This window comes from Anas acuta, chromosome 20 (assembly GCF_963932015.1).
Source record: "Anas acuta chromosome 20, bAnaAcu1.1, whole genome shotgun sequence".
Lineage (NCBI taxonomy): Eukaryota > Metazoa > Chordata > Aves > Anseriformes > Anatidae > Anas > Anas acuta.
In genome coordinates, this window is record NC_088998.1 from 6,362,373 (window position 1) to 6,378,320 (window position 15,948).

General features: G+C 44.1%; 1 protein-coding gene across 4 annotated transcripts in view; it reads left to right on the forward strand.

Annotated features, from left to right (window-relative positions):
* The window catches only part of BRD3 (bromodomain containing 3), a 39,574-nt gene extending 23,930 nt beyond the window's left edge, over positions 1-15,644 (forward strand). For 3 of the 4 annotated variants that reach the window (XM_068656512.1, XM_068656511.1, XM_068656514.1), the window contains 6 exons: positions 4,790-4,918; positions 5,868-6,059; positions 6,884-7,119; positions 7,655-7,947; positions 9,826-9,954; positions 10,355-15,644. In XM_068656512.1, the coding sequence (XP_068512613.1) occupies positions 4,790-4,918; positions 5,868-6,059; positions 6,884-7,119; positions 7,655-7,947; positions 9,826-9,954; positions 10,355-10,470 (1,095 nt within the window). In that variant the 3' untranslated portion in view covers positions 10,471-15,644. Of the gene's footprint in view, positions 1-4,789; positions 4,919-5,867; positions 6,060-6,883; positions 7,120-7,654; positions 7,948-9,468; positions 9,534-9,825; positions 9,960-10,354 lie in introns of those variants that run through there. The other variant, XM_068656515.1, reaches the window with a different exon arrangement.
* The last annotated feature ends 304 nt before the right edge of the window (positions 15,645-15,948 follow it).

Genomic DNA, 15,948 nt, shown 5'->3' on the forward strand with positions numbered 1-15,948 from the left:
ATTTAATGGTGAAAAAATAGTCATAGAATCATGTCATCCCAGTCTGTGCGCTGAGGACTAGAGCAAGAGTTAGAAGTGTCTGAGTTAATTGCCATCCTGATGCCGTGGTCCTTGGCAAGTTTCCCCATGCCTCTGTGCCTTAGTTTTCCCAGTCATAAAATGGGGATAAATAATATTTAACCTACCTCACAGAGCTGTTGGGAAGACATATATCTGGAAAGTGTTGCCTAAGTACTAAATATTATTATTATTGATTTGGTTTGTACAACGAAGGCCCTCTCTGAGCTGCCAAAAGTGCTGCAAGTGGGCTCTGGTGGAGCTGGGCTTTGGGACAGTTCATCTCCTGATCTTGCTGTGCCCTTGCTTTATTTACATAAACCAGTGCAATGTGCCGTATTTTCTTAGACTTGCAATTAAGCCAAGTTGTATTAAAGGCCTGCAGCAATTTCCTGGGAAGAAAAGAGAGTAAGAAGGGTGAGTTGAGCTGCAAGCAAGAAGGGGGAGCCAGAAACAAGCGGTAAAAGCAAGAGAAAGGACTGGGTTGATCGGTGTAGTCTGGAGAGGTGGAGCACTGGTGCCTGGCTGGGATGTTCTGCTGACAGAGGAAGGTCCCAATGTTTTCTTGAATAACTTCCCATTTTCTCTTGCTCTGAGCATGGATGAGGGAGGGAGAAGTTCCCGTCAGTTTTGGTACTGCAGTTTGTTTGCCATCCTGCTAATTTTGGATGGCCATTACTAGAGGCCTACTTAGTCCTTGCACCTTGCTTTAACGATATGACTGCATCCCTTGCTGTCAAGGTCTGCTCAATTCCCTTTGCAATGGAGTCATTTTTTTTTCCACTTGGCTTGAAGGTCCATCCACGTGGCTAGGATTATAGCGTAATTCAGGTTGGAGGAGACCTCAGGAGGTCATGGTGTTTGGCGTACTGTGCGTACAGTTATATCTGCCTGTGCTTGTCATGGGCTGTGCCAAAATCAGCTCAGAGTTCCCGAAGTGTCCAGTAGCTTTAAAGGGTGTCTGGTTCACAGACGTGGCTGAGATGGGGAGAGGTGTCTCTGGCTCAGTGCAGCTGTAATTCTCGTTATCATGCTAGAGGGATGCAATTATTGATAACCTCTTCTCTACCTGTTTTGTGAAAACAATTAGATGATGGTGTCCTAGATGAAGTCATTCAGTTACTGTACTGGCGAACCTCGTCCTTTCAAGACGTGGTCTCAGCTCCGTCGCATCTCCTTGACTTCATAGGGATGCCGTGGGTCTCTCCAGAGATACCTGCTGCCTGGTGGATCAAGCCCAGGTGAACGCAGTAAGATTACAGATGAAAGAAGTGGAATCCTGACTGTCAAAGCTGATATTTTCACATGTGACTAGGTGGCTTCTCATTGCAAGGGCTTCTGTGCTGCGTTTTGCAAAAAGTAGCTGCGATGCTCTGATTTTTTGGGTTGGTGACTGCTTCATTCTTGAAACTCTTTGTGGTCCTAACTTTATTCTTTTTAAAAAGTGTCCATCTCTGCACTTCTTCTGCAAGTGCAGGTGGTTCTTTTCCCTCTGTACTTTTGTAGTATAGGTCAGAAAGCTGGAGAAGAATTGCTGGCAGACCCAACAGAGTCTTTTGTATGTAAAGACTCTGGACTTGTCTTTCTACGTAGTAGATTTTTTTTTTAATAAACTTGTTTGAAGTGCTGTCTTGTTTTGTTCTTTATGAAGTGTTTTGTTGTCGTTGCCCTTGGCCTGTAGATCACGGCGTGACTTTTCTGAGATGCAGTCTATAATACGTTAAGTGCCTGGAACAGAAACCTGCCATTTGCAGGCAGTGCAGGTGTCAGGGGCTTTCTCTGTGGCTCTGAAAGGCTCGAAATGTAATTCTGCACGAGTGACAATGGTTGTGGTAAAGCAGTGCGAATAATGGCCTTCAGACTAATCTTGAAAGAATTACGCGAGGAACTAAAACATAAACATTGCTGCAGCTGCAATGGATTCCGCTGTACCTGGCTGCTTGGAACTTCAGTTCTCTGCTTGTACCAAGTTTGATTTTTCACTAGGGAATACCTTTCCTGCCCAGGAGCATATTTTTTTCAGGCTGTGCGCCCAGCAGAGGTGTTCTTCGGAAGGATTTGGAGATGGTTTGCGTGGTGGAAGCAGCAGGTTGGTTGTTGTGGCTGTGCCACGAGAGGTGGAGAGGCTGCAGCAGAGCAGGTCACGGCTGGGAGCTGAGGGTGTGCTGGGGTGCTGTGCTGGGCTAGGACTGCAAGCAGGAAGATCTGAGGGCACAGGGGGTCTGCAGGGGTCTTCGTCATCACAGAGCAGGCGAGAAGTGCAGAACTGTTTGGAGCAGAGAAGGGATGAAACACAGGGAGAAAGGGAGAGAAGGGCATGAATTATGCTTTAAAATCAAAGAGGCAGCAGCTTTAACTCCCCGAAGCAGTTGAAATGCTTGCTGTGAAGCTGTAGCAGTGCTGTGCTGCTGCTGTCCCATCCACAGGCGTGCAGGGCTCGGCTGCAGTGTGTTTGTGTCCACCACTGGTGCTGGGGAGCCTGGGCACGTGGAGGCAGGGTGCTGTGCCTGCCGTGCAGCGCAGGATGAGGTCCTGCAGAGCCCAGCAGCAGGGATGTGGATGGCTCTGCCTTTGGTTTGCTCCATAGTGAACAAACAATGGTCCTTGCTGCGTAAGAGGATTTAGAAAGGTGTTTATTTTGGGAATAAAGTGCTACGTCCAGGGATCTGACTGTGCTTATTGGTTAGCTTTAGGGCAGTGAATTGCTGTGGTTTCAGAGCAGCCGAGTCTTGGGGTCTTGAAAGTGACAAGAAGGCTCTTTGGGGAAATTTATAAAGATTGCTTTAATTGTACCTATTCTAAAGTACAAATGCAGTTTCCCAAGGCAGCTCTTCTGGTTGAGGCAGTTTTTGTAGGGCACAAGTAGACCCCCAGACTGATGTCTTTCCAGTCCTGCTATCTGTGTCTTCTGATTTGCCATTGTAAATGTTTAAAAAAAAATGCTAAACAGCTGAATATATCAAGGTGAATTTGTAACCCAAATATATTCCCCCACATCGTTTTAAAATCCCTTCTTTTGTCAAGTTAATTTTTCTTTACACGAAAGCAGAAAAAAAAAATCGACAGTTTAAAGCATTGGGCTATAAAACTGTTGGTTTTGGATGAAAGCAAAGCCTCAGACACTGAAATGTATTTCACAGGCTGTAATCAGCCGTTGAGCGTGCCAAACAAATACAAGCATATCAAAAAGGCCTTTCATGCAGCAAGACGTCTTTTAAAATAAATGGACCCTTTCGTTCGAACATATTGTTTTGCTTTGGAGTTGGCCTGAGACCCTTCTCAAACAAGGCCAGCTCTCCTTCAGACAGGAGAGGCACACAAACTGTGTTTCCCTCCCCATTTTGGGCTGTAGTTCGGAGGCTTGCTCCTCGTTTATTTTCCGAGGGAACGAGCTCTCGTGACAGGAGCTGGACAGGCGTCGAGCTGCAGCCCTGCGGGGAGGGATGCTGCAGGACCCACCCTGCAGGCAGATGCCTCCAAAAGCTGCATCCCTAAAAGTGCAATTCTGCCTTACTTGGAGCAAAAGCAGTTTTAGGAGTCATTGCAATGTCTCAAAGTAATTCCGATATCTGCCGTATTCAAAGCTGTGACATATGTTTAATTTCCATTGAACAAGTGGGAGTTTTTCTAGCCTAAGCCTAAGCACCCTGCCTTCTGCTCTGGTGGGGAAGGAGCCTTGCCCGATCACATCTGCAGCCCGACTGCCTGTCACTGGGGGACACAGGTGCACAAGACATACAAAAGGGAGGCTGCGAGCACTTGGCAAACAGCGAGTGTCTTTAAAACCGTGTCTTTTAGATGCAAATGAAATCTAGTGTTAGCTTTTTAAAATTTCCTTTTGGTAGGGGCAATTGGAGCTAAGGTTTTATAGGTGGTAGCAATACATGCATAAAATCAATTAAGTGCTAGGGATGCCATAAACTGTTCTCTAAACCAAATCGTTCAGTCCCAAACAGCAAGAGAAGTGGATGAAGCTGAGAGCTAGAAAATGAGAGAAAGGAACGAGTTGCAAATATTTAGCTCCTGATATTTTTCCTCACAACAGTAGGAAATAACATGAGGAACTGGTTCGTGAAGGGTGAATTCCGTATCCTTTCTGTATCTGTCGGTTGGACTTCTTAAATCAAGAGCTGGGTCTGTAGCTTAACAGCAAATGCCTGACTTAGCGGAGAAATCACCAAGTGTAATTCATGCCTTGTGTTAGAAGGCAGCCGGGAGATGGTTGTAATCTTCTCTGCCCTTTCAGATTTAGAGGGTAAAAATACCCAAGCAGCATATAGAAATACATGCTGAAGGTAATCCTGGCATTGTAACGTTGTCTGTTGACTCCCTGCCCTTCAGTCTGTGTTCTCTGCTTACATTAGTTTCTAATCCTGCAAACTCTTTCCCTGTCTGACTGCCTTTATTTTCTAGCAGAATGGGGGCCCTGACAAACTTACATAGTGCTGCTAAAGAAAACAACCCAAATATAGAATCTTAAGAGCTTAAACTATTGTGGAAGTAGATCAGTTTGTTTAGTTGTCTGGCTTTTGTTTGCTTATTTTAAAAAGCAGAAACTCTAAATGTTATTTAGGAGCTAATAAGCCTGATCAAACTACTGTTCTCTTAGACAAATGTGATTTTTGAAGCTGTTCTGAGCCCTCTCCATGACGCACATCCTTCATGCAATTACTATAAATGCTTTTTGCTCATGGCTTTTTCTCCCCTTTCCCTTTGGCTTGTTTGTTTGCAGAAAAAAATGGACAGTCGGGAATACCAGGATGCACAAGGTTTTGCAGCAGATATTCGGTTAATGTTCTCAAATTGTTACAAGTACAATCCTCCAGACCACGAAGTGGTAGCCATGGCCAGGAAGCTCCAGGTAAAGGTGTTGACAATTGTATCTTTCAGAGCACATTTAGTACAGCTATACGGTGTCCATTCAGACATCCAAGCATGGATCTGCCCTTGGCACCATCAGGGGAGGGTCGGTGATTCTTCCAGTCCTTGAAAAGAGCCTTTAGATACTCTCTGATGCAGAACTGTTGTGTTCTTCACGTGGCATGGCCCAATGCCATGCCTAAAATGTTATAATCATTGCTGTATAAAATAATGGGAGCATTTTCTTGGGTTTTCAGAATGTGTATGCCCCTCTGTACGTGCACCTTGGAAAAGCTGGTAGAAATTGTGCCAGAAATTGAGCTGGAAACAGTGAAATGTACAGCACTACAGCGAGTGCTTCAGTCTTTGGATAGGGTGTGGGGGATCCTGGCACTAAGACCAGCTGTGCAGTTGGCGTGCAGAGGCTGAGATTCCTCCCTGACCTTATGGAAGAGCTAAAGACCAATTTAGAAGTCTGCTGAGCCGGGGAGCAGCAAAGAGTGAAGCCAAACCTAGAGGGAAGTTGGTTAGAAAAACCAGAATGGGTCAGATCCGTTTAGTCCAGTGCCCCTCTCTGGCAGAGGCTGGTGCAGACAAGATGCAGGAGCCTCCCAGGAAGCAGAGGGGTGAGAGCCCATCGCCCCTCCACAACCTTCCCAGCCACAAAAGGATTTCAAAGGGAGATTCAGTGACCTTCCCCTGCCTACTCCTATCCCACTGCAAGACTAGTTTTGTCCTTGATGAGAGGAGGAACTATATCTTACTATGACGATTTCAGCCCTTGCTCTAGAGCACTCACTGTATTTTGTTATTTACTGGTACAACCCCTTGTTGAGTGCAGGAGGACCCTGACCCATGGTGGGGTGTCTGGTGAGTTTAAAAGACAAGAATGAGGTCTTTGTGGCTGAGGCTACTTTGTCAACATTTTTCCCCCCCTTTTTTTTTTGTAGGATGTCTTTGAGATGAGGTTTGCAAAGATGCCTGATGAGCCTGCAGAGGCCCCACCACCTCCTCCTCCGACAGCACCAGTTGTGAGCAAAAGCACAGAAAGCAGCCACAGCAGCGAGGAGAGCTCCTCCGACTCAGACAGCTCAGACTCAGAAGAAGAGCGAGCGACTCGGCTGGCAGAGCTCCAGGAGCAGGTTACTGGGGTGGCCGAGCTGTGTGTCTGTGTGTGTGTCTGTGCAGCAGAAAGGGCTTAGCAGAAATGTGTTTTTTTTTTCTTTCTTAAAAATCCCATCTAGTCTGCGATGCAGCAGAGTGATCTCCCCTTCTGCCAGCTCAAGGGGAAGAACTCCCAGCTGTGAAATAAGTGTACTTTTGATGTCATGGTAGTTTTCCTTGAGATAACCGTTCTCACAGATGGTGTTCTGTGCTTTCTGGGGATCCCAAAGTATTCAGCCATTGTGAACGAAGGGGCACACAATATTGGGGATCTGGGTAAGCAACGTGACCCCCATTTGGCATGAGAGCTCGGGCACGTTGACACCTGTCACAATCTTCCTGTGTGATATTTTCACCCTGTACCTCATCTACAGAAGCTGTTTTGGCTGTTACAAGCTCTGAGCCATGGCCTTTTTTATTATGCAGTGGTTGTAGGTACTACCTTAATGCAACAAAGCATTAATAAAACGATTTATCTGGTGTCTCAAAGCAAGTTAATAGCAGACCCAAGAAGGGAATCTGGCATTTCAGAGTCCACATTGCCAGCACTCTAAACCAAACTATTAAGCTTAATTTTTATTTGCTACTATAAAGCAAGAATTAAGTTTTCAGTTAGCTTCTGCACATTTGCACTGCATTCTTTAAAGAACTTCAAGCAAAGCCTCCGAAGTCCAATCAGTCGACTGCTCAATCACTAACTTGGGGATATATTTATGTGTCCAGGGTACAGAGGAAGTGTATGTGGAGGCATCAGTTGTCTTGCCTCAAAGTCTGATCTATTTTTTCACTTTTCTCTCCTAAGCTAAAAGCTGTCCATGAGCAGCTAGCTGCATTGTCACAAGCACCAGTGAACAAACCAAAGAAAAAAAAAGAGAAGAAAGAAAAAGAGAAGAAAAAGAAAGACAAAGAGAAGGAAAAGGAAAAGCACAAAGTAAAAGCCGAGGAGGAGAAGAAACCCAAGGTGGCTCAACCACCAAAACAAGCCCAGCAGAAGAAAGCCCCAGCTAAAAAAGCAAACAGCACGACCACAGCTAACAGGTGAGAGCTTGCCTCCCACAACTTGCCTTAGGTGGGAATACCAAGAGCTTTCAGCCCAGTTTTGTCCCTTTTTTTGTCCCATTGAATTCCCTGGTGAAGCTCAGTTGTCAGCACAGTTAACTCGCAATTGAATAGTGTCTCTGTTCCCAGACAACCTCTGGGAGTTTTTAAGTTAGGGCTGGCAGCAGAGCCATCGCATTTCCAGTGTCTGATTCTCTCACAATCCCTGCCCAATCGCTGTCAGATAAGGTTTTGCTTTTTGCCTTTTGCCTAGCCGGCAAGAACATGCTATTTCATTGCTGCCCCCCTGCTGCTACTTGGGCTTGTTGTCATGCCTCACAGCACTAAAATATAATAGGAATAGAACAGCTGATCTCAGCTTTCTGAACTAACTTTTTGTGGTGCTGTTCAAGCTATCTGGCTTAGAGGTTCAAAGCCAAAAGCATTGGGATGTTTGTTGGAAGGGGAGTAGCAGAAAGAGTTTGTTGCTCTTTTATATACCCATGAATGTTTCCATGCTTGCCAACCTCCCCAGGCAGCCCAAGAAAGGAGGCAAACAGGCGTCTGCAACCTATGATTCGGACGAGGAGGAGGAAGGCCTGCCCATGACCTATGATGAGAAACGACAGCTCAGCTTGGACATCAACCGCTTGCCCGGGGAGAAGCTGGGCAGGGTGGTGCACATCATCCAGTCGCGGGAACCTTCCCTCAGGGACTCCAACCCGGACGAGATAGAAATAGATTTTGAAACGTTGAAGCCCACAACTTTGCGAGAACTGGAGAGATACGTGAAATCTTGTTTACAGAAAAAACAAAGGAAACCATTTTGTAAGTTACCTCCTGGGGCACGCGTTCCCCAACCAGCTCTTGGGCTCAGCTTTGGAGTCGGGGCGTGTTTGTTGAGGTTCTCTTATCCAGCTGCTGGGTAGGTGATGACAGGGAGTTTTAGAGATTCTTTTCTCCCAGAGAAAATATGCAGAAACGTTCTGGTTTTTCTATTCCTTCTCATGATGCCCTCTCATGGAGACCTGGAGGGACTGCTTGTTCCTCTGCAAGACCTGCGTGATACCTTTATTCCTGATCTTAGAAGGCACTACAAAGGTTTCAGTCCCACTGTGTTGGGTGTAATGTGTGTTTACCTAGAAGGATACCTGGAAGGATTGGTTTCTTATCCTGAATAGTTTATCTAATTAGGAAGGGAAAAAAAAAAGAGTGTGGTTGGAATCCAAAACACCAAGGGAATAAATCACTCGCACAAAGTCACCTGGGTTACCTAAGGGTTCTGGATGTGTCTCAGTTGTATGTTTGTGCCAAAGCTGCTATTCCTAGATGGCCTGATTACCATCTAATCCTCAGTGATAGATGAGGGGGTGAATGTCAATGCCCTGGTGAGTGTACAGTGCTGTACAGTACAGGCTTTTCTCCGTGCCTCATCCACAGAGTGAATTGCTGTAGCCCCTTGAGAATTTGGCTCCAGCTGAATAGCAGTAGGGTGCTGCTTAACCTGAAGCGGTCCTGACTCAATCCTTCTGCTTCTTGGTTAAGAGGAAGCTGTCCTGTGAAGAGTATAACATAACTAATAGATACTCACAGCTCTTCCACAGCGCTATTTCCTCGCCACGGGACTTTCAGGTGGCTTAAGCAGGGCTCAGACTTCTGCCCTTCTTCTTGTTTTTTAGTACTGCTTTGATTTCTGCCCCCACCCCCCTTTGCTGGTGGAATAGTTGAGGAAAGGATTTTCCAGAGCTGCTGGGAATTAGGTTTGGAGTCAAAGCATGGAGTAACACACAACATCAGATGTCTGTCTGTCCAATCCTCTGAGCCCAGCCTGTCCTGAGCTGGCTGGCTGGCGAGCCTGGCCCACAGACACTGCATTAATTCCTGACCATGGCCAGACTCTCCTGCTGTCTGCTGCCTGTTCTGGTGTTCAGGGGCGCACCCTCTTAGCACTCTGCTTTCCAGATTTATTTAAAAAAAATAAAAATACTGCTTTAAAACAGTGCACAGAAACGTAGGTATTTCCTTGCTGGATCAGGCAAAATATGTGGCCCCTGTCTGCTTCTGATACTGGCCAACACCTGTGTTCAATTACTCCTCCTCTGAGTGATATTTCTTCTGCTCAGGAGCATGAGTAGTGCTGGTGCTTCCTACCATTTCCGTCCAAACTGATGCAGCTGTGTTCTTGTTGTCTTGCCAGCCTTTGCCTCTGTTGGTTTTTAACTTGTTCTTTTTGTTTTGTCTTATATCTAAAGCAACGTAAAACGCAGTCGATTCTTGTGTGAGGTGTCTTAAGTTTTAATGGCAGATGCTTCCTCCTGACAGCCTTTAATGGGACACTTTATTTTACAGGGCAGAAAACCCATGTAACAATTCTGTAATTAGAAATGTGTAACTATTGACCATATAACTGGCTGGTAAGTAACCTGTAACTACAAGATTATTACATGGATATTTCTATCTTCTAAAACACTTTCCAGAAGGTCTCTCTTAAAGTGCATGTTACAGGATGATGGTGATTGGATTATCTAGACAACTTTGCCTGTTGTCCTCTATCTGGGATGTGTAGTTGCTGTGTGATCACTCGGTCTTAGCAGTGTCGCTGCAGAGTGGTCCCACAGCCGTACATGCCCTGTAAAATAGTGATGTCCATTCTTTTTTTCACCCGCAACCATGCAGTTTCAGAAATTTTGCATTCCTCCTCCACAGCTGCAAGCGGAAAAAAGCAAGCAGCAAAGTCTAAAGAAGAGTTAGCTCAGGAAAAGAAAAAAGAACTAGAAAAACGCTTACAGGACGTCAGTGGGCAGCTAAACAACAACAAGAAACCTGCAAAGAAAGGTAAAGGCTGTGGTTTTACTGTGCTACCGGTGCCTGGAAAGCTGTAGTGTGCCTCGCTAAGGCAAAGCTCCTGCCTTCGGGTAGCCGTGGATTTATCCATGGTAGTTGCCATTAGTGTGGGCACACACAGAGCTGCTGCTGGGCACCAGAGCTGCTGTGTGGGGTCTGCTCTGATCCCCGTCTGGGTGGAAGCTCCCCTTGGAGCTAAACAGGAGGTGTCTTGGAGGAGATTCATCCTCTGACGGGCCAGGCTCCGTTCCAGCGAGTAAAGCTAATGGGTAAATAAGCTGGCCGTGCAAAGCGAGGTTGTAAACGAAGCAGTGGATGAGAAAAGCTGTGGGCAAACCTTCTCTAGTTCAGTTCCTTGCAAGTAACTGCTTCACTGCCTCTTTTCCTGCAGAGAAATCCGGCTCTGCTCCCTCTGGAGGCCCTTCCCGGCTCAGCAGCAGCAGCTCCTCTGAGTCTGGGAGCAGCAGCTCCAGCGGCTCCAGCTCGGACAGCAGTGATTCCGAATGAGTTACGGACACTTACACACAAAATGGACATCACTCTCACCGATGCTCTGCAGTGTTCCTTTCTCTCCTTAATATACTGCTCTCGTTCCACAGTGGTCAGGTTTTTTTTTTTTCCTCTCTGACTTGTTTTTTTATTTTTTAATTCAGTGTTATAAAAGGTATCTTCCATTTTTTTGGGGGGCGCTCTTTTAATAGGTCAAAGATCTTTGCGTGTGTGCGTGTGTGTGTGTGACTAGACTTTATGACAAATAGTTCCCTTTGCATAAAGTCTCTAAAATACATTTTAACTAAAGAAGATTTTCATGAAAATGGAAGAACTTGGAACTCTTAGCAGGAGATCACTAGAAGGTTCTGCAAGGTTTGTAGTACGTTTCCCTCCTGCCCCTTCCCTCTCCCCAGAAATGTTCTCTTAATAAGCCCACCTGGCTCACACAAAGAAAAACTTTTTTAAAAAAAGGAATCTCTGTAAAATGGTACTGTATCTGAAAGATGTTAGCTTTGGAGCTAGTTGGTGTATTTGTTATTAGCACTAGTATTCTTAATCTCAAAGTCTACAGTGTGATGAAAATGTCAGATGCTATCATCTTTTTACATAAAAACAAAAAATTCTCATGTACTGTGGATTGCTAACATTTTTTGTTAATATTCATAGAGGCCATAGGCACCTGTTCAGGAAGGTATTTAAGCATGGACATAATTTTAAGCACATGAGCAATAGAAGTGTCTGCATTTCTAGTCTTTTCCACTAATTTTTTTTATTTTTCTTGGGAATATTTTGGTAAGAAGAGAGCGAGGGACACTCAGGTTTCTTGGAAATGTTATTTTTAACATCAAATAGATAATTTCCAGGAAATTGACACTGTCTATGAAAGTTTTCGTTTAATTGAAAACAGCTTTTGGCTGCAAGTCCTCAGCTGGACCTCGAGGAGTGATCCCTGCAGAGTGACCAAGGCGTCATGTGCTCATTATTAGACACATGCTTAAGTACTTTCTCCATGACAAGCACCTCAGTCTGGGCTTAAAATAAAAGAGCACTTGAGCCCCAGCTGAGGCTGAGCTGGCAGGGGACTTGGAGAGGGATGTTGGTTTTGTCTTTTCCTTTGTTTTTCCCCTTATCTCTGTATCTGCAATGAGCTCCTAGAAGGGGAATGCTATTTCTGTGTCACACAGAAAGGAGGTTTCCAGACACTGAAATGTTTACCTCAATAATAGTAAGGGAGGGAGGGTGGGGGGGTTAGAGGCAATTTTTTGGAGGCTATCAATTTCTTCAGAGTCAGACGAATGTTTCGACCTGCACTGCTGCAATACACTCCATTTCCACTGTCCCTAATTTCATGTATATATAAGTACTTTATTTATTAAACACTACTGGTCATTTAAAATTTACTAAAAAAAAATAACAAGACCAGCAGAAATGCAGATTTTTAATGTGGTTTGAACCAGATAAAAAACAAAACAAAACAAAAACCAACAGCAACAAAAAAATAAACATGTTATTTAAATACATAGGACTTTATACCTACAGGTGCTACAGTCCAGTCTATTGTGTATCTGGTGCTCTGTCATGTTTTGTGTGTTCATTTCTTTTTGTCTTTTCGCTCCAGCCCCTTTATTTCCTGTTTTGTACAAATTTTGAAGACATACAGGTAGATGTAATTTCTTGATGCAGCACATTTTTGTCTGTATTATTTCCACAGGTCTTTCCCCTCTCCATTTTTTTTTTTTTTTTGGTAGAACAGTGTTGGGTTTGATTTTTATAATCCAATTTTAGGAAAACACCAGTTCTATAACTATATAAAATTTGTAATCTGAGGGGCAGAAATTTATTGTAAATTCTTAACTTTTTAGCTTTTTATTGTAAAGAAAATATACAGAGTTTAACAGAAAGTTATGCCTTTCCTTCTCCCAGCACCAGCCCTGATGGCTGCATCTCTGCTGTGGCGTAGCCCTAAATTTCACCCTGCTGAGGAGTGGCCTCAAAGGCGCTCCTCAGCCCTGGCACGGGATTTTTGTTGCACAGTCAGCCTCCAAGAGCTAGGACAGGAGCTGGTGTGCTGGGAAACGTGGAGCCTGGGGGATCGCCCTTTGCTGAAAAGCCAGGGGGCTGCGGGGCCAGCCTGCTGTTAGCACTCCATGGTTTGCACTTACTGCATCCGCATTCAGCTGCCAGTCACTTAGTGAAAACCTGAGGTTTTATTAGCCAGACCCTTAGGAGATGGGGTTATCAGGAAGTTTATTCTTGCATCTGGCCTTTGGAAATCCATCTTTCAAGGATCAGCATTTCAGGTTGTTCAGATGTGCGTCTCATACAGCCTACTGGCCCTGTCTGTGTCTTTTATCTCGATAGTGACAATAGCACTCTGCAGTTTGCTGTAGAAAGGAATTCCCGTTTTCTGCTAAGGGTTGAAAGAGATGCTCTGCTGCTGTAAACAGCTGTAAGTAGCTGGACGTCCTCAGCTCATTTTGTAATTGCTGGGGTGCTTGGCCCACTGGCAGAAAGCCCTCCAAGTCTTTGCAGATTGAGTTTCCTGTAGTGTTGGAAAATGCGTGGACTCGTGTGTTCTGATTCTTGCTGAAATTAATGATTTTTCTTTTCCATTAACAACGAAGTTATTTTTAGTTGCTATATTTTTTTAAATTCTGCCCTTAAAAAAAAAAAACACCTTACCCTAGACAGATACTTAGTAATATATTTTCAGAATTTTACTACAAGGAGATGTAATATACACCTAATTAAGCTTAGTTTTTTTTTTTAATGAGCTTGGATTTCATCTGTCTTTCTCCTAGTGTCTGAGACTTGCATTATCCAAACTAACTAGTACTTTTAATTAAATTAATTGCTACCAATTCAATACCACGACAGCTTGGAGAAACTGGCTCCCGGCTTTCCCTGCTGAAATCCTTTCCTGCATTCACTTGAGCTATGCCGTTGATGTAAGGTGATGGTCGCCCCGGACAAAAGGTGCTCCTGTGCAGAGAACATCCCCCAGCCAGCATTTGGAGGCAGTGGCAGCCCGCCCAGCAGCTCTCTCACCAGCATCACCACCGTGCAAAGCCCGAGGACCTGGCTCTGCAGCACGCCGCCGTCCCCTGACGCTGAGGCCAGGGTGCAGACACCCACCTGGACACGTAGGTCTGTCCTGACAAGTGGAAAGGTTGGAGCCGAAGGGTTGGAAACAAGCGTGAAGTGATGGAAAGGGGCCTGGCCTGGGGCTGTCTGCAGTGCTGGAGGAGGATCCCTGCTTTAGTTGGCAAACTTGTCCTAGCCTGGGGATTTGCAAGGAAAACAAGCAAACAAAACAAAAAAAAAAAGGAAAGATGAAGAGGCACCTGCCTATCCTTGATAAGCCAGCAGCGACTTGGGCTTCTCTATTTGGTGGAAAACTTTCATGGAAAGTAAGATGTTTTCCAATGAATGGCAGCTCACAGGATAAATCCATTTTGGCGTGACCATTTCAGGGGAAAAAAAAATCGGTGACTCTTCACTGCAAAATGTTCTTACATTTTTTTCATTTTCGTATTGTTTGTAGTGCTCATTATCTCCTGATATGTCAGTAGTGGTGCCTCTTGTACATCCAGATCAGAGTGTCTCCTGGAAAGAAGAGATGTTTTCAGTCCATAGTAAGTAGCAGCTGCCCTTAATGAGTTGGAAACGGAAACAATAGAGCATTTATTTAACCGAGTTTGTATTGCATGACACATCATTCCTGATGTCATGAAATAACTTGGAAATGATCAAATGTGTAAGTAACATTTGAAATGGCATTTTTAAACTTCAGAATGAAAAAGACTGAATTTTTTATGGTAGGATTTTTTCTTGAATGAACAAAGTCTAACTTTGTTTTCCAGGGGAAATTTCACTGAAATCAGTATGATTTCATATGTATACATACACACATAGTTTTATTGAAACTGTTTTTTCTGAAGAATTCCTGTTTTGACAAAACGATTTCTGACCAGACCTAATACCAATCAACCAGCATTACTGCACCTTTAAAAACTTTGTTAAACTTTGATCTGATTGTAAGGTCAGCCTGTCTCCTGGCATACCATCAGACATAGGCTCAATGGGACCAGAGGGAGATCCGCATCCCGTGGGCTCAGGCCCTGGTTTATCTACTAAAGGAATCTGTCGAGTCCGACAGTTTTCTGCTAACCAAATGTTGTCTATACAAAATCTTTTCAGTTTTGTATCGATGTGATTTTAAACTTTCCTACCGACAGGGTTTGTAACTGTAGAACTGATATTTCAGGACTATGTAGCTGATGTCTGTGGGGTGAGTGCACAATCGCTGCACGCACCCACACACACATACACAAGCACGTGTGTGCGTGTATATATACAAATTTAGTTACCCAGTGAGGTCTCTTTCCATGTTCTCTATGTGGTAGAAGCAGACTGCAGTTACCTAATCTAGTTCTTTCTCTGTTTTGGGGACTCTTAGACCAGTTTTTAATTTTTTCCTTGTTTTGAAAGGAATGATGTTTTTTAAAGCTGGGGTTGGAGTTAGGGGGAAGGGATTGGGGCATGACAAACAAACAAAAAAACAAACACACAAAACACAACCTTTTTAGTAATGAATTTTTAAAAAAGGAATACTCTATTACATGAGCAGTTACCACTAGGGCTAACTGGGCAGGCTCTGCATTGTCGAAGATAAATTTCGGGCGAGGATGCGTTACACTAGCAGCATTATCTTGCTTGTAAAACAATGAGATGCATTTAAAGCAAAAATGGTATTTGCATATCTTTTTAAATGTCATTTTTAAAAATAAATAAATCACCAGCTAGGATTTGACACAGGCCACTTATAGAACTTATCCCTGATACTGGCATAACCAATCCAGAAAGATTTGTTGTTGTATTTGTTTTGTTTTTTCCTTTTTTTAATATTTAAAAAAAAAAATGTTACTTTTCTGTATGATGTGCATGCAAATTTACCGTAACTTTTTCTTAAAACTTTTTAGTGCCATTTCTAGTATATTCCTGTAAATGTCAGTTACTGGAAAAAAAAAAAAAGTCAATGTAAGTAGTTTAGCTTGTTTATTGCAAATTGCTGGCCTCAAACACAACAGAATTTTTAAAAAAAGTTAGAAAGTAATCTTTGATGTTACTGGTAATGGACCCTGGTCCTGGGGCATTTGTTTTGTTTTCATAATAAAAAGAAAAATTGTTTTGTGTGTGCAGTTTTATACTATATTTTCCCCTCTCCTCTTCCTTTTCCTCAGTTTCCCTTTCAGGTGTGGCAGCTCAGCTGAAACCCAGTGGGGCTTTGACCTACCACTTGGTAGAGTAGCATTGCCACCAAACAAACATAAAAATCCTAAGTGAAATAATTTTGGAAGTTATTTTGCAAGCCCAGCTGTTAGCACGGATGGTGTGGTGCACTCCTGGGGGCAAACTGCCTGCAGAGCAGAGGGCAAGTCTGGGGTGCTGCCAGCTTGGCCTGGGGGGCTCTGAATCACATCTCGGTACCTG